The 18,712-nt window shown below is 46.7% G+C and overlaps 2 protein-coding genes across 2 annotated transcripts in view; both read left to right on the top strand.

Moving 5' to 3' along the window:
- PARL (presenilin associated rhomboid like) overlaps positions 1 to 18,712 on the top strand; it is a 138,088-nt gene that overhangs the window by 46,682 nt on the left and 72,694 nt on the right. The gene's annotated exons all lie outside the window — the stretch shown is intronic.
- On the top strand, positions 295 to 847 carry LOC129643815 (glycine cleavage system H protein, mitochondrial-like). Its single transcript, XM_055568933.1, has one exon. It carries the CDS (start codon positions 295 to 297, stop codon positions 811 to 813), a length of 519 nt encoding a protein of 172 aa, XP_055424908.1. The 3' UTR covers positions 814 to 847.

Consider the following 18,712-nt stretch of genomic DNA (forward strand, 5'->3'; position numbering starts at 1 on the left):
TATTTTAAATGAACAGTTTGTTGAGGGTTCTCAGCAATCCAAATAATGTAATTGCTCTTTCAGCCAATTCATTCAGATTAATTTATTGAGAATTAAGTGCCCATTCAAAAGGGTACTCATTCTAACATTTCTCAATATGTCATATTGTATGCAGAAAGCTTTTAAACTATTTGGTATCAGTTCTGCTGAGTCATCAATAACCTCAGATATGCAGATAACACCACCTCTTACAGCAAAAAGCGAAGAGGAATTAAAGAGCCTCTTGAAAGTGAAAGAGGAGGCACCCGTGCGAACATGGCGCTGCGCGCGGCGCGGAGCGTGCGGGTCGCGGTTGGTAGCCTGCGCGCCATCTCGGCACCCAACGCGCCCTGCTCGCCGCGGCCCTGGGGACTGCGAGCGGGTGCCGTCTGGGAGCTGCGCACCGGCCCTGCTCTGCTGTCGGTGCGTAAATTCACAGAAAAACACGAATGGGTAACAACAGAAAATGGTGTCGGAACAGTGGGAATCAGCAATTTTGCACAGGAAGCTTTGGGAGATGTTTACTGTAGTCTGCCTGACGTTGGGACAAAGTTGAACAAACAAGAGGAGTTTGGTGCTTTGGAAAATGTGAAAGCTGCTAGTGAACTCTACTCTCCTCTATCAGGAGAAGTAACTGAAATTAATAAAGCTCTAGCAGAAAATTCAGGACTTGTCAACAAGTCTTGTTACAAAGATGGTTGGCTGATCAAGATGACATTCAGTAACCCTTCAGAACTAGATGAACTAATGAGTGAAGAAGCATATGAGAAATACATAAAATCTATTGAGGAGTGAAACTGGAACCCCTAAATAAACTACTTTGAAACAACTTAATCTAGCATAGTTGTCTTAAATTAGTGGTGGACAGATATTTAGAAAGCAACTTTTAGCAAAAGAAACTACTTGTAACAATATTTCCTGAAGAAAATACCCTTTAACTTTCTAATGACTTCAGATAAACACTGTATCTTTTTCCACAGCATCCTGTGATTTTTAGGCTAGACTCCAGTTATAATATTCAGAATTCCTGAAATTATCTCTGGTAAAACTAATTACAAAAATTATGTAATTCAAGGATAACATGGTTATTCTAAACCTTATATGACTTATAACTTGCTTACAGCTATCCTTGGATTTGGGTCAAAATTATCTTTCCACTAGAAATAACTGCCAGTGGAGAAAAGTTTGTTAGTTGTATAGTGTCCAGTGAAGAATATTACTATCTTAATTTTGCAATACACTGTGTTTGCTGGTGCTATTTTTATACAGTGAAGCAACAGCCTTGCAGGAGAATAAACAATTTAATAATAAAAAAAAAAAGAAAGAAAGAAAGTGAAAGAGGAGAGTAAAAAAGCTGGAGAGTAAAAAACATTTTTTTAATGTTTTTTTAACATTAAAAAAAGTTTTAATGTTAAAACTCAACATTAAAAAAAATGAAGATCACGGCATCCGGTCCCATCACTTCATGGCAAATAGATGGGGAAACGATGGAAACAGTGTCAGACTTTATTTTCTTGGGCTACAAAATCACTGCAGATGGTGACTGCAGCCATGAAATTAAAAGACGCTTGCTCCTTAGAAGAAAATCTATAACCAACCTAGACAGCATATTAAAAAGCAGAGACATTACTTTGCCAACAAAGGTCCATCTTATCAAAGCTATGGTTTTTCCAGTAGTCATGTATGGATGTAAGAGACCACAAGAAAGCTGAGCATTGAAGAATTGAAGCTTTTGAACTGTGGTGTTGGAGAAGACTCTTGAGAGAGTCCTTTGGACTGCAGAGATCAAACCAGTCAGTCCTAAAAGAAATCAGTCCTGAATATTCACTGGAAGGACTGATGCTGAAGCTGAAGCTCCAATACTTTGTATTGGCCACCTGATGCGAAGAACTGACTCATTGGAAAAGACCCTGATGCTGGGAAAGATTAAAGGCAGGAGGAGAAGGGGATGACAGAAGATGAGATGTTTGGATGGTATCACTGACTCGATTTGAGTTTGAGCAAGCTCTGGAAGTTGGTGATGATGGACAGGGAAGCCTGGCGTGCTGCAGTCCATGGGGGTCACAAAGAGTCGGACACAATTGAGCAACTGAACTGAACAGCCCCTAACCCAGGTCCTCAGCTCCTCAAGCTGGGATTACATTGGAAGAACCTCCCAAATATCTAACTACCTGCAGGATTTTCCTGATCCATCCTGACTTGTACTCTGACTCAATCTGTCATTGATGTTAATCACATGCTCACCTTTTCAGTCTAATTTCACACAGCTCCCCTGTTTCAAACAGATGAATTCCTTCATCTGTGTTCAATTTGGGTCTTTCAGGCTGTTTACAGCCACTCTGTGGGCATCACTGGGGTCTCCATCCATCCAACTGGCTCCATCTAAGTCACCTGCGTGTCCTTTTCCCATCGCTCTTGTCTGCTGACTTCCTCTCATCTGGTGTGACAGGAATAACCTGGCCGTAGGCACTGGGAGGACCATCCATCACCTCCCATGGATGACCATAGGAACTTGGACCTGCCGCTTTTCCTGCCTGAATCTCAGCTTCTTCCTCAGAAAAATTGGAGCATAATGTCTATCTTATCTTACAGAAGAAAACTATTGAAAAATGTTTTGCAAGCATACCACATTCTTTAGCTATTTCTGTGCTTGTGTCCACACCATAGAGACACATCCTCCATGAAATCATGAACTCCATGTTGCAAAGAGTCAGACATGACTGAGCAACTGAACTGCTGAGTCATCAGAAATCGTATCTTAAACCCACCCCTTTTTATAAACCAGTGTCATAAAAATTAAGGGGCTCAGCTCTTAAATTAAAAATGTTCCTCAATTGTCACATTTCAAGTGCTTTGTCACCACCTGTGGCTACACAAACATATTTAATAGAACGTTCTCAGTGTTGTGGAAAGTTCTCTTGGATGGCACCAAGGTAAGCAACCACTTTTTTGGATGCACTGGAAGTGCCCTTAAGAAGGGTAACAAGGGTGGCAGAAGGAGCCCTGCATGGTCATCCTAGCAAAGCTCGCTGCTGCATGTGACACTGACTTCCCCTCCTTCCATTCTATTCTATCTTGGGTCTCCTCCCACCTCTGTAACCTGCTTTGTCCCTTTAGGAGGAGGCATTGCCTTGCCTTCTGCCCTTTGCTCTTCTTGCCTGGATTCTTTCACCCCCGGCAGCACAGTGACAGACCTTCAACTATGGGCTTGGCCTGTCTTTCGGACCAGTCTCTGCTGCCTGCTGAGTGCCTCCACTGAGCACCAAGCCCCTCAAACAGCCTGTTGAAAATCAGTGTTCCTTGTCTTAATTAGTGGCTCCTCTGACTTCCTTAAGTCTTTCAGGCTAGAAGCCTGAAAAGGCTTTAGTTATATCAGTTCTCCTGCCGCTTCCCAATAAACTTAGTCACTTCAGGTCCTATGCGTCACCATCACCACCCCCTTCTCTCCTTTTGCCATAATTTAGACTCCCCTCCCTTTCTTTTTTTAATTTTGTAGTTACAGCCTTATTGCTAGTCTTCCTGCCGCAGTTGTCCTCTCCAAATCATTGTATATACCACTTCCAAAATACAAACCCAAATGCAAGTTGACCAAATATTTTACCTTCCAAAAGTCTTCAGGAGACAATTACCTGTAGGTGGCCTATATTTCTGAGTTTGGCAGTCAGGGTGTTCATTATCTGGCTCCAACCCTCCTTTTCTACTCAGTATTCCTAAAAATAAGCCAATATTTTATTTTTAAATTTTATTTATTTTTGGCTGTGTTGGGTCTTCATTGCTGTGAAGGCTTTTCTCTAGTTGCAGTGATTGAGGGCTACTCGGGTTGCAGTGCACAGGCTTCTCGCTGAGGCGGTTTCTCTTATTTTGGAGCACCAACTCTAGGCACACAAGCTTCGGTAGTTTTCGAACGTGGGGGCGGCGCCTGGGTTCAACAGCACAGGCTCAGTAGTTGTGGCGGAAAAAAAAAAAAAAATAGTCGTGGTTCACGGGCTTAATTGCTTCAAGGCATGTGAGATCTTCTGGGATCAGGGATCTAACCCATGTCTCCTGCATTGGAAGGTGGATTCTGAGCATCAGGGAAGCCCAAGTCAATATTTTCACACCTCTAAATCTTTACTGGGACTTCCCTGATGGCTCAGACAGTAAAGCATCTGTCTACAATGTGGGAGACCTGGGTCTGATCCCTGGGTTAGGAAGATCCCCTGGAGAAGGAAATGGCAATCCACTCCAGTACTATTGCCTGGAAAATCCCATGGACAGAAGAGCCTGGTAGGCTACAGTCCATGGGGCTGCAAAGAGTTAGACATGACTGAGCGACTTCACTTCACTTTAAATCTTTAATATTTTCTCAACCTGGAATCCCTTGATCTTCTCTTGTCAAACAAATCCATGTTTTCCTTCTTAGGCTTCTCTGGTGGCTCAGATGATAAAGAATCTGCCTGCAATGCAGGCGACCTGGGCTCCATCCGTGAGTCAGGAACATCTACTAGAGAAGGGAATCTACCCACTCCAGTATTCTTGCCTGGAGAATTCCATGAGCAGAGGAATCTTAAATTCAGTTCAAATACTATTCCTTGCACAAAGCCTTTCTCTTAAAACCAAGTTCCTCTTGGTTCCTACAACACTTTGCTCACAAATCTATTTTAAGGTTTATTTCCTTTTGCTTTGTATATTATGGCTGGTTGTTTCCTTATATTTCATCCCATGAATATAAATTTGAAGGCAGTAAATAATCTTATTAAATATACCCTTAATTATAAGGTACATTTTGTATACCTTTTAATTCCTGGCTTAAGTATTATGTTTTACATACAGAAGGTGCTTAATAAGTATCACACTACTTAGCCAACTCTTGAATGGTGCCTCAGTGGATATTTGTTAATAGAAATCAGTGTTACAGACTTTCTTTATGGTCATGGCAAAAAAAGAATTTGATTTCTTCAAAGGCAAAGAAGTGGCATTGGGGGAAAGAGGCCTTATATAGAATGACGGGTGTTGGGGTCCTTTAATGGACCAGAACCTGGTGGTCCATAGTCGACGATAAGAAGGTGAAAGAGAGAGCTGGAGGGAAGGAGAGAGAGAGAGAGTGAGCGAGAAAGAAAGACACGGGGACCCAAGCTCTGATGGAGCTGCTGCTGCTAAGTCACTTCAGTCGTGTCTGACTCTGTGCGACCCCATAGACAGGAGCCCACCAGGCTTCCCCATCCCTGGGATTCTCCAGGCAAGAACAGTGGAGTGGGTTGCCATTTCCTTCTCCAATGCAGGAAAGTGAAAAGTGAAAGTGAAGTCACTCAGCCGTGTTCGACCCTCAGCGACCCCATGGACTGCAGCCTACCAGGCTCCTCCATTCATGGGATTCTCCAGGCAAGAGTACTGGAGTGGGGTGCCATTGCCTTCTCTGTCTGATGGAGCAAAGGTGCTTTAATGATCTTTCTGTGAGTATATATAGGCTGTTGTATAAGAAATTTCTTTCGACAATGATAAAGATCAGAAAACCAAATGTACAGCAACCATTACCAAGGGAACAAGGGATTAATAATGGTCACAAGGTCAGGAGATAATCCATGTCTCAAGAAAGAGGATCGAGACTAAGCAGTTTTGTCCTAAGGAGAGTGTTTACTGAAGGAGATTCAAGCCTGTCTCATCCTATGACCTCAGTCCTGGGAGCTGCTTGCCGCTCCACTAGTTTCTGACAACAGAAACTGACAAGGAACAGAGGATTTATGAGAAACAGCACATAGGAATCCTCCTGTTAAACATTCCCTAACAACGGGGAATACCAGAAAGTCAGAATGCCCAGCATTTGAGGTGTGGCTCACTGATGTGACCGCTCCTCTGCTGCCCCTTTCCTGACTGATCACCTAGAAATAGGCCCAGACTGAAACAAAATGAGCCATGGGGTGGTGGTGGGGTGGGGGGTTGTGTCACAGAAAGGCTCAGTACTGAAAACTGATCTTGCACCGATGGTTGCCTGCTGATCATGTGCCATATTTTCTAAAGAGCTTTTTTTTTTTTTTTTTCTGATTATAAAAGTAATGCATGCTTCTTGTACAAAATTTGGAAGAATGCAGACAGATGCAGTGAAGAAACCCAAAATTGCCTGAACCCTGCCATGGCAGTGTGTTTTACAGCCATGGCCGTAGCAGTGTCTCCCATCTCACGGGCTCTCCTGCACTGTGACCTTGCCACTGTCCCATGAAGAGATGGGGTCTATTTCTCCACCCCCTTGAGTGTGGGCTCTGTGATGACTGTAACCCACAGAATGTGGTGGTTCTCTGCTAGTTCTGCACATAGCCCCTTTGTAGCCTAGAGGCTCACACTTCCTGCCTCTTGGAAGCCAGCCACTGTGTCAGGAGTGCAGCTATTGGGAGACCAGCATTTTGTGAGATTTACAGAGCACATGGAGGGTTCCTGGAGGATGAGGGAGCGTGTGGAGATAGAGTGAGGCCAGGGAGTACTGAGGCATCCAACTTGTGTGTGAAGAGGCCATTTAGGGAGTAAAACTTCCAGCCCCAGTCCCAGCTGATGCCTCGTGGATTAGAGACGAGCTACCCCACTGAACTGTGCCCAAATTTCTCAGCAAAATTGACTTTTTTTAAGCCATTACATTTTTAGGTAGTTTTACAACACTACGGAAGCATCCATCAACCCAAGATAGCCAGTGTTACCTTGTATTCTCTATAGCTTTTTCTAAACGTGTATTTTTTTCTTTTTAAAAAAATTATCAAAAATATTATGGATGCATTTTTGTTAGAAACTAAGAAAGCACTTAAACATTAAAAAATATAGACAGTGGAAATACATCTTAATCACATCCTACAAAGAAGGCAACCACTATTAACAATTAGATCTGTATTTTTCCAGGTCTTTTTTCTAAACACATAACATTATTCATTTAAGATAGAACTTGTTAAACACAAAATTAGGATAACTTACATACACAGTTTGTATGATCTCAACTAATATATTGTGAATATTTTCTCATGTCAAATATTCTTCAGAAACATAATTTTAATAGTTTTATAGCATTTTCTTACAGAGGTTCATTTATTTGTTTAATTCAAAAAATATTTATTGAGCATATAGTATAAGGCAGGCACTGTTCTAAGAAGTGATAATACAGTAGTGAGTAAAACAGAAAACATCCTTGCCTTCATGGAGTTTACATCTTATTGGGAGAACTGGTAATCAGTAAGATATGTGGAATATTAGATAATGATAAGGAAGAAAAAGAATAAAACAGGGAAGGGTACCAGAGGGTAAATTTTAGAGAAGCTGGCCAGTGTGACTGAGAAGATGGCTTTGGTGCGCTGTTCATAGGAACAATCCAATTTTGCTGGATATTTAGGTTGTTTCCGTTTTCATTTTTCCATATGTTGTCTTTAAATTGATTTTTTTTTAATGGAGAAGAAAAGAGTGGCTTTATTTCTTTGCCAGGCAAAAGGGGAATGCATTAGGCTAGTGCCTTAGGAACTGTGCCTTTTAAAGGCAATTTTCACATCACCACTTTGTGCTGTCCCAGCTCATAATTCCCTGAATCCCAACAGACAGAGCATGCTAACTGCTCTAACCGGCCAAGCTTTGAGCAGCTTATCACCATGACCCCACGCCTGTCACGGAGCAGTGTTGTGCTGGAGGTGTAGAGGGAGAGTCCTGCTCCTGTACTCACTCTGCACCCGGGCTTCCTCCCTCCAGTCATTCTGCCGACCTCTAGGCCTCGAAGTCCTCAGTCAGCTCCTCTGTGTAAGGGCAGTAAACCAGGGAGGAAAGAGCATGGAATGTTGAGCAGGAAGTTTTTGTGGGCCCTGCCTAAGGATGGTATGTATTGCTTCCACTCAAATTCCAGTGGTTAGAACGCAACTTCTGTAGCTGCACCTAGCTTCAGGAGAGGCCATGCAGCGTCTAGCTGTGTGCCGAGGAGGCGAAACTGCTTTGAGGACAAAGCAGCTTTGGCAAACACCTAGCCACCTCGGCTGCAGGGAATTCGTGACCTGGCAAAGCCCGTTTCAAGGTACAGAAACAAACTACTTGTCTCATAAAATCCTCTATTTCATAATAGGTATTGATTTATCATATTTTAATTAAGGTTTTAAACATAATGGTCTTTATAACCTATCAATGTTTTCACCTTCGACTGGGAGCGAGAGTACTCAATTATCTGAGCACCAGTGTGCCAAGCACTGCAGAGGTACCAGCAATATGACCTTATTTAATTTTCTCAGTTATTATACTGGGTGGTAGTGGTGGTAGTTTAGTTGCTAAGTCGTGTCTGACTCTTCAGACTCCGTGGACTGTAGCCCACCAGGCTCCTCTGTCCATGGAATTTCCCAGGCAAGATTACTGGAGTGGGTTGCCATTTCCTTCTCCAATTATACTGCGTAGGTGTCATTAAACACATTTTGCTGATGAGGAAACAGGTCCATGGAGATTAAGTTCTCTCAGGTCACACATGCAGTATGTGGTAAATTACACAGAATTCAAACCCAGATGGTTTGATTCCAACTACAGGTAGTCCTCTTGCTTCAGAAATAAATGCATGTGCTGGACCATATGGTCTCTAAGATTCCTTCCAGCTACAATTCTTTTTTTTTTTTTTTTTGGTCACAGCCACCCAGGACACAGAGTCTTAGTTCCTTGAACAGGGATAGAACCCTTGCCCCCTGCAGTGGAAGCGCAGAGTCCTAACCACTGGACCACCAAGGAAGTCCTTCCAATTCTGGTTACTGTTGATCAAATATGCCCTGAAAACCCTGGGTCCTCCTGGTAACCTCACTTGAAGCATAGCTCCAGAGCTGCATCCCTCCTCCTAGCTCCCACGAGGGAGATGAAGTGTTTCTGTATGCAGGCAGTCACCTCTTTCCCTGGGAGCTTCTCCCGCTCCTGCTGCTGTCTCCCACCTGAGCCCAGGCCAACTCCCACCCACCCCTCTCAGGTGGACTCAGCATAGGAAGATGAAGCCAGCTGCTGCCAAGTGAGAACTGTCAGCACTGGGAACTGGTCTCCCACAGCCCCCTTCCTAAAGAGAAGCCCCATCTCCCACCTGGGACCACCCCAGTGCCAGCCAGGGAGGCACTGTGGGCACTCAGTTGTTGGGGCAGAAACACTCACCTTGCCCAGAACAGTTGGTTCTAGGGATGAGGGACACTGTTCTGACCTGGGACAGATGTCCTGACAGAACCTGAGCTTCCTCTGTGTCCTTGACAAAGAATCTAGTAGGCTGCGGTCCTGGGGGCTAGTCTAACCACTGATGGCAGAAAACGTGTCCCTTTCCCGGGGGCCTGTGAGAGACCTTCCCTCCAAGCCCTCAAGGATCGCGAGCCCTCACTTCTCATTCCCATGTTACTGACCAAGCTGCTCTTCCCTCCCAGCTTCCCAATACCTGAACTCTAGCTTCTACCAGATTCTTCCCACCCACCTCCACCCCCACCCCCACCTAGCCCCAAACTATTTATGGAGCATTCATTAAGGGCTGGGAAATCTGTTGAGTGCTGGAGATCAAAAACAGACACAGGTAGCTTTGAAAAAGAAGAAACAATGTCTCTCTCTCTCTCTTTTCCCCTCCTTCCCTCCTCTGTGATCCTCTGCTCTTGATCCAGGCAGCCAGCACCAGAGAACAGCCAGCATCTTTCATCACCCGGGAGGTGCCTGGACCAGCTCTGCCCTGGGCTCTACAGATACCCTTTCCTCCTGTCAGCAGTGTTCTTTACCGTGAGGTCATGCCTTCTCACCTTGATTGTGGAAAGATCTAAAGATCTAATACAAGGATGTGAGCCCAGGGCCACTCCAAAAAGGCCTCTGGGTACCCCCTGAGACTAGCCACAGGAGTTCCCTGCCCCAAACTGTCCAGACTAGCCCACCAAGCTGCCTCACAGAGGCCAAAATCTTGAAGCAATCAATAGAAGGGTTTTCCCTAGAGCTGTGTTGTGCTCAGTCGCTTCAGTTGTGTCCGACTCTTTGTAACCCCATGGACTGTAGCCCGCCAGGCTCCTCTGTCCATGGCATTCTCCAGGTAAGAATACTGGAATGGGTTGCCATTTCCTTCTCCAAGAGATCTTTCCTACCCAGGGATTAAACCCACATCTCCTGTGTCTCCTGCATTGGCAGGTGGATTCTTTACTTGCCTAGAGGAGCCTTGGTGCCTCCTTTGGGAGCTCAGCAGTTGATCAGGACTATAGGCACTCCGACCTGGCCACACACCATGTGATACAACCACTGGCATTCATAGGTAGATAAGCAAAACGACGCTTGCCTGAGATAAGTGATACCACCCATTCCTAGGTATGGCCAGGTTTTCCCCGTAAATCACACTGCCTGAGGCGAGCCACCTTGTATCCACAGAGAGACCACCTCTCTCTGCTTTCAATACTTTGTCCTTGGTCAGTATTGGAGTCACCCTCAGAGTTGGGCCCATGCGGAAAGCTGCTCATCTTCCAGAAAATCTCTGTTGACAACTTTGTCTACTAGGTGGCAGACTCAGGAAACCCCTTTCAGGATCTGCTGTTGGGAAAACTCTTGGCTTCTTGATGGAGTTTCTGGAGCACAGTGTGTCTCCACTCACTCCAGCTGACAGGAAGCTCAGGCGCTGTCAGGACGTCTGTCCCAGTTCATTTCCAGTGTCCTTCATAAGATTTTGGATCTTTCCGTTTGACCATTTAAAATGCATTTGGTGTTTTTAATAAAAGCTTTCCTAAATCTTGTTTGCATGGAAGGAATAGGCTGAGTATAAGAAAGACATTGGTCCATTTTGTGAATAATTCACCTGCCCCTGGAGCTCCGTGGAGGCAGAGGGTACTGGATGTGGGTGTGCCCATGTGCTTTCCTGTGGGGAGGGCATTGACTGCCCTTTGCCATGCTCTTCAGACACCAAGCCTCCTCCTGACCCTGGGATCCTACACCTGGGCAAACAGTGGCATGGGAGTGTCTTTTGCAGCTTCACTCACCCTCTTCAAATTGAGGTTGAAAGAAAACAACTCCCTGTGGGAACTGGAACACTCAATAGTATTCCCAAGGCTGAGACTTCATTGCAGTGAGATGTCATGTCATCATTTCCCCACTTGCAAAGCCTGGAGACTTTCAGAGTTGAGGCTGGAGGCTATTTGTGGGGAGTGGTCAAACAGGGATCCTTTGGAAAATGAAAGAGACACAATTATTATTATTATAACATGCAAAGCAGGGCATGTCCCTGAAGGCTGGCCTTTGCCCAGGTTGCCTGGGTCTGGTCTCTGAGTCTGACCCTCCTTTAGTTAGGGATCCAGGGGTCTCCCAACCTTTCCCAGAAATAGCTCCAGTTCTTTGAGGACCTCCCTTAACTACCCAGAGCCCACTGCTTTTGTTCCCACTCACTTTCAGTAGGCGCTAGGTGCATTGTGCAAATTCAAAACAAATATAAGAAGCACAAGTCCCTCTCTTTGTTCCTGTATACAGAGATAAAGTTAGGGACCTCTCCTCCCTCACCTCTTCCCAGTTCTTTTATATCCAGTGGTCTCTGTTCCTCCTTATTTTTGTCTCCTCCCTTCTAGAGTAGAGGGAGAGGTGGGGCTGGGGCTACAGATAGCCCAGAACTTGCTGGTGCCTGTGGAATGTGTGTGTGGAAGGGACCACCCTCCAGGCCCTGAGTGCAGGTTAGGCACGGGTTTGGGCGGATCTCGAGATGAAAGCAGTCTTTTATCTGACATCTGTCACATTGCAGGGAGCAGTCTGTTTGGGGAAATAGCTCCCGCCTGGGGCACAGGCCCCTTAGCCGAATTGTGATATGTAGTCCTTATCCACTGTTCCTTCAAAAGCCTTGGAAGGCAGTCCCCCTGGATGGGGGAACGCAGAGAAAGGAAGAGTGAGTGGAAAGGGCATCTTAGTTCCGAAGAAAGGGTTTCTGGGTGCAGCGGCAGGCCTGGGGCCAGCCTGGTCCTGTGAGGGAGGCCTCTACAACTGCATCAGGACCTCTGGAAGTGTGACTGGCTCAGAGATTCTCACTTCTGTTTTTCTCCTGGCCTTTAATAAACTTAATTTTGAGTGTGTTGGCATCCTCCCAGATAGGAGACAGCTGTGGAAAAAGAAAACTGAACTTGGAGACAGAAACCTGGGTTAGAATCGTAGCCCTACCACTTTCTTGAGCAAATCGGTTCATCCTTTCTTTCTTCATCCGTGAAGCAGAAGCAGTGAACGTTAGCCCAACCTGGGTTTGCGTTGTGGTGGCTGTAGAGCCAAAAGATACAACCCAAGCCAAAGAGCAGGAGAGGAGAAGGAGGTATTAACTGCAGAAGTAAGGAGAACACTGTGAGATCTTTCCCGAAGCAGTGTCTCCTCAAGAGCAAAACTGGGGAAATTTAAGCTAAGGATACATGCAGATTCATGAAGGGGCTTGGGTGGTCCTCAGAGTCCAAGCTTCAGTTGACTAAAGTCACGAGGGTCAGAAAAGGGCAACAACATGGTCCCTGGGGCTTCCATTGATCTGGTGGTTGAGCCCCTGAGGCTAGTGTTTACCATCAAAACAGAGACCCAGAGCTGGGAATCTTTACAACCCATATATTACCAGTGCTATTTATTCTTCTCTTGCCTGATAACACTTGTTTGTTTCTGTATTCTTTTGTTCCTTGTAGATCCTTAATTACTGAAATCTGTTCAAGGGCCAGTGTTGTGGCCAGGCTTAGACTATAAGATGGCTTAGGCCAAAACTGGCTTCTCTATGTCAAGAAAGCCGTGCTTGATTTTCTTTCTCTGGGGATTCTGTACCATAACTGCTTGGTGGAGCATCCTCCACAGTACTGTAGAAAGAATTGGTTTAGGGATTCGATGTGCAAACACCTCACACAGGGAAGGTGCTTAGCTAAGACATCTTTAGCTGATTTGAGTTGTTCCTAGAGGAACAAGAGGCAGGAGTCTGAGTTTTGTCCACTCTTGGCCTTAGTTCAGTTCAGTTCAGTTCAGTCGCTCAGTCGTGTCCCACTCTTTGCGACCCCATGAATCGCAGCATGCCAGGCCTCCCTGTCCATCACCAACTCCTGGAGTTCACTCAGACTCATGTCCATCGAGTCAGTGATGCCATCCAGCCGTCTCATCCTCTGTCGTCCCCTCTCCTCCTGTCCCCAATCCCTCCCAGCATCAGAGTCTTTTCCAATGAGTCAACTCTTCGCATGAGGTGGCCAAAGTACTGGAGTTTCAGCTTTAGCATCATTCCTTCCAAAGAAATCCCAGGGCTGATCTCCTTTAGAATGGACTGGTTGGATCTCCTTGCAGTCCAAGGGACTCTCAAGAGTCTTCTCCAACACCACAGTTCAAAAGCATCAATTCTTCGGCGCTCAGCCTTCTTCACAGTCCAACTCTCACATCCATACATGACTACTGGAAAAACCATAGCCTTGACTAGACGGACCTTTGTTGGCAAAGTAATGTCTCTGCTTTTGAATATGCTATCTAGGTTGGTCATAACTTTCCTTCCAAGGAGTAAGTGTCTTTTAATTTCATGGCTGTAGTCACCATCTGCAGTGAATTTGGAGCCCCCCAAAATAAAGTCTGACACTGTTTCCACTCTTTTTATATCTATTTCCCATGAAGTGATGGGACTGGATGCCATGATCTTTGTTTTCTGAATATTGAGCTTTAAGCCAACTTTTTCACTCTCCACTTTCACTTTCACTTTCATCAAGAGGCTTTTTAGTTCCTCTTCACTTTCTGCCATAAGGGTGGTATCATCTGCATATCTGAGGTTATTGATATTTCTCCCAGCAATCTTGATTCAAGGAAGCAGGGAGCCTGATAGCCTGGGTGGCGATGGTGACTGGAATCATATGGAGGCCAGCTAGGAAGGTACAACTTGAGGGTCAGACACTCTGCGTGGAAACTTCCTTCTAAGTGAGAACCATGTGGATCTCCTTCCTCCATCTTACTGGGGAGCCCACACCCCACAACCCAACACTGAGGGCCTGGCTGAGCACTGAGAAACAGGTTGGTGCCCTGGGCCTGCCATGCCTAGAATCTGACAGCAGTCTGGGCCCTTGTGCTGGGTGTGTCTCTTCCAGGAGCCACATCCCCCCTCCGGAACCAGGGGGTTAGTTGGGGAGGGAGGGGAGTTTGTCAAAGTTCAACACACTTAGGAATGTTGATCAGGCAATCTCCCATCAGGGGGAGGTTGCCTGTCTCTTGAATAAAACGCTTCAAAGGATATATCTGTTGTCGAGGAGGCTCTGAGAAACATTCCTAGCCAAGACACCCAGAATATATCTGGACCTGACTGGAATGTGGTCAGTGGGTCACAAGGCAGATGGCAGACCCCTCTTCCTATCCTACCACCGTCTCCAAAACCAGAGCCACCGCCACAGCCACTGACCAACTCCCTGCATCTGTGCAACAGCCTCTATTAAAACCCTCATGACTGCCAGCACCACCCACCCCAGCCACCCCCAGAACACCATCCTCAAATGCCCAAACCACCAAAACCACCTGAATTCACTCAGAAGGCTCTACCAGGTTACATGTGAGGTACTGCAAGCCCTCCCGTCCAACTGCAGTAGGGAGAGAAGGGAATGAAGCTGAAGTCTAGATGTGAGGAAGGACCACCACGGAGGAGCGCTCATGCAGGGAACACTGGTTGCTCACACACAGGAACGTTAAGTGCCACGGGACTGGCCTCGGGGGCTACCAGTCCTTCTGTTAGTGAGTCCACATCACCTAATGGCAACTCGGGACTCTGAGCAATCGGGTGACACTGTTGGAGAAACCCAAAGAGGGGGAGATAAGGCATCTGCCCTTAGGAACATGTCATATTGTAGAAAAACGGGAGTGGATGCACACTTAGTTAGCAGAGCCAAGGAGTCAAGCCAGAGCAAGATGAAGACCATCGTGGGTGATGGTTGGGTGTCTGGAGCGAGTGGATAGAGACTAGGGAGGTTGGCTCGAGAGGCATTTAGAGAAGTGTAATCTCTTAAGCTTCCCTAGTAGCTTAGATGGTAAAGCGTCTGTCTGCAATGCAGGAGACTTGGGTTCGATTCCTGGGTTGGGAAGATCCCCTGGAGAAGGAAATGGCAGCCCACTCCAGTATTCTTGCCTGGAAAATCCCATGGACCTGGAGCCTGGTTGGCTATCGTCCATGGGGTGGCAAAGAGTCAGACACAACTGAGCAACTTCACACTAACACTTAATCTCTTAAGCAATAATTTGAGAAAGAAGGAATATGACATGTTGGAGAGGGGAAGGCAATGTATAAAAAGCAGAAGGCAGTAGTTTTGTGGAAACTGCAGCAGTGACAATATTTGTACTGGCATGTACATTATTCACAAGCACTTTCATCTCGCATTGTCTCAGCTCATCCTCCTAACAGTCCTGTGGGGGGAGCACCCTTGTCATTATATCCAGATGAGATAGTCCTTGAAGACAGATGAAACTTCCAGAGGAGGAGACATGTGAGAAGGGCCTCCAGGCAGAGAGAACTGTGTGAATGAAGGCATAAGACATGAAGAAGCCCTGACTGTGGGGACGGAGGTAGTGAAGAGTTTCCACATGCAGAGTGAGGTCTGAGGACCATTCCTCATTTTGGGCTGTTACAAATGATGCTGCCGTGAGCACTTGGGTACACATCTTGGTGTGAACACATGTTTTCATTTCTTTTGGGTGTATGCCTAGAGAGTGGAATTGCTGGATCACACAGCTGTGACGAACCATCTGGGACTAGATTGTTTCCAAAGCAGCAGCACAACTTTACATTTGCTACCGGGTTTCTCGCTCTACAGTTTTTAATTGATTTTGACCAATGGGAGACTGGGAGGCACATTACTTTAGAGACATCAGAGGGTGGAGCAGAGTGAGGATGGGGTATTTATTTCCTGCAGGGTTGCCATAAACAGCTACATCCCACTACTGAAGGCCAGAGCTCTGGTCAGTGACCCACCAAGAGTTGCTGGGGGGTCTCCACCAAACAATGGGCTCCAGGATCTGCTCACATCTCCATCCCTTGACTTTTTTTAAAAAATTGGGGTAAGATGTACACAACATAAAGCTTACAATTTAAATCACTTTGAAGTGTACAGTTCAGTGGCATTAAGTACATTCACACTGCTGTGCAGCCATCTCCCCCATTCATCTCCAGAACTTTTCCATCTTCCTGAACTCAAAGTCTGCACCCATTAATCAAGGCCCTTCTCCTCTCTAGTGGGCAGGACTCCCCCACGTGGCTGCCCTGAGCACTGCACTGTGCCTTGTGATTCCCCTAACCCCTGCCCACACACCATTGTAAATCTTTTTTTTTAACTTTTGTTTATTTGCAACTGGAGGATAATTGCTTTATAATATTGTGCAGGTTTCTGCCATACATCAACATGAGTCAGCCATAGGTATATATATGTTCCCTCCATCTTGAACCTCCTTCCCACCTCCCACCCCATCGCACCCCTCTAGGTTCATAGAGTACCTGATTTAAGCTCCCTGCATCATCTCTTCATTAAACTATCCTCAGTTTACTCGAGCATACCATTTATTTCCTGCCACACCTGGCACAACAATTCTCTGAGGCCATGCCTAAAATTAACATCTCCATCGTACGAATGAGAAAACCAAGGCAGGGGAGGCTGAAAACTTGCCCAAGGTCCCCAGCCAGTGAGGGGAGGACTAGGATTTAGACTTCACCATCTGACTCCAGGATAGCTGAGATAAAAGCAGAGGTTACAGAATGTGACAAGTGACAAACGTGGTCACCCCTGCGCAGGTAAAGAGTCCCAGCTGGCTAGAGGATGGGGCTGGGATTGGGAGGTTGGTGGGGCCTCCAGAGAGGCTGCTTAGCACCTGGGCAGAGGGGAGCAAGACAGTCAAGCCCAGTTGGCGTCGTGCTGAGCCAGAAGAGCATCTCCTGCGGGGAGACCATACCGCAGCCAGTGACTGCCCCATCTTCCTTGGATTGACCTGGGCAGTCAACTGAGAGGGGCTGAGCTTCATGGGCCAGGGGTGAGGCTGCTCTGGGAGTGAAGGTATCCCAACCTGTAGCAGGCCAGAGCCCTATGGCCCTGCTGAGTAGCAGGCTGGGTGTGACCAGTGTGACCAAATGGATTTATTCCATTATGAGAAGACTCCTGGGGTTGCCTCCCTTCATGACACTGCCTGAGAGTGCTGGCATAAAAGCAGAGGTCAGGCAGTGGAGAGAGGAGGGTGGCCAGGGAGGACTAAAGAAACGGCTGGGGCACACTGCAGCCAGGGCTGGAGGCCAAGGGGAGGGGGGTGCAGGCCCAACATGCGCCCCCTGCTCAGTTGGCTGGCTTTACTGGCCGCCTCCTTCCTGCTCCTGAAATTCGACATCATCTACTGGGAAAGGAACCACCTTCCTCCTAGTCCCTTCCCCTTCCCCATCCTTGGAAACCTGTGGCAACTAAGCTTTCAGCTGCACCCAGCAACGCTGCTCCAGGTAGGGAATCTGTCCTGAGTTGGAGGCCCTCCGGAGGGGTGGGCACATGGACCCTCCCCCTCAGCACAGGGACACTAGAAGTAAGGAACTGGGCTCAGACACACATCAGGGTGGATCCTGCTCCTGCCGTTCACTCACGTTATGGCCTCGAGCCTTGGTTTCCTCATCTATCCAGTGCAGGGCTGTTGGGGGACTGCAAACAGAGTGTAAGGACTTTGCCCAGAGCTCAGCCAAGAGGATTCTGAGGCAGAGCTCCACTGCCAACGTAACGAGATGGAGAACACTCTTTCACCAGACTCTGCTCCAAGGCGGTGCTGTTTGTGGCTGGAAGCCATTTTCTGAAAAGCCACTTGGGTTGGGAATTGGGGAGATTGGGGCCCCCAAGGGTATACTCAAGTAATGCTGTGGCATTAAGGCCCTTTCTGGGTTGGGTGGATCCCACCAGTAGAAGGGCTTCTGTTGCAAGGAGAGGGGTTTGAAATCCAGGCCAAAACTGATTTGTTGCTGAGAACTGGAGTTCAGTTCAGTTCAGTCGCTCAGTTGTGTCTGATTCTTTGCGACCCCATGAGCTACAGCACGCCAGGCTTCCCTGTCCATCACCAACTCCTGGAGCCTACTCAAACTCATGCCCATTGAGTCAGTGATGCCATCCAACCATCTCATCCTCTGTCATACCTTTCTCCTCCTGCCTTCAATCTTTCCCAGCATCAGGGTCTTTTCGAATGAGTCAGTTCTTCGCATTAGGTGGCCAAAGTATAGGAGCTTCACCTTCAGCTTCAGTCCATACTTCCAATGAGAGCTGGAGGGCTGGAGACAATTCCCTTCTGCATGACAAGGCTCAACTCTCATCGATGACAACTAAGTATTCTTTAAAATTCTGGTTGAAGATATGCGATAACCATGATTCCCAGGCTCCCCGAAAAGCACTGCACTGAGAGTCATGGGTCCTGGGTGTGAGGTTCTGGTCTTTCACTTTCTTTATTGGCCTCCATTTTCTTGTCTTTCTTCTTCCTCTTCTTCTTTTTTTATTGGCTGTGCTGAGCAGCTTGTGGGATCTTCATTTCCCCACCAGGAATCGAATCTGGCCCCCAGCAGTGAGAGCGTGGAATCCTAACCACAGGACCACCAGGGAATTCCCTGGCCTCCATTGTCATAAAATACGTGCCTCATATACACACTGATGGTGTGCTAAAGCTAAAGTAATCTGTGTAAAGGCCACACTGGACACTAAGCTCTGGAGAAAGTACAGTGATAATTTAATATCATCTGTAAAATGGGTAGAACATACCCAACTCCCAGGGTTGTTGAGGTTCA

The sequence above is a fragment of the Bubalus kerabau genome, chromosome 2 (genome assembly GCF_029407905.1).
Source record: "Bubalus kerabau isolate K-KA32 ecotype Philippines breed swamp buffalo chromosome 2, PCC_UOA_SB_1v2, whole genome shotgun sequence".
NCBI lineage: Eukaryota > Metazoa > Chordata > Mammalia > Artiodactyla > Bovidae > Bubalus > Bubalus kerabau.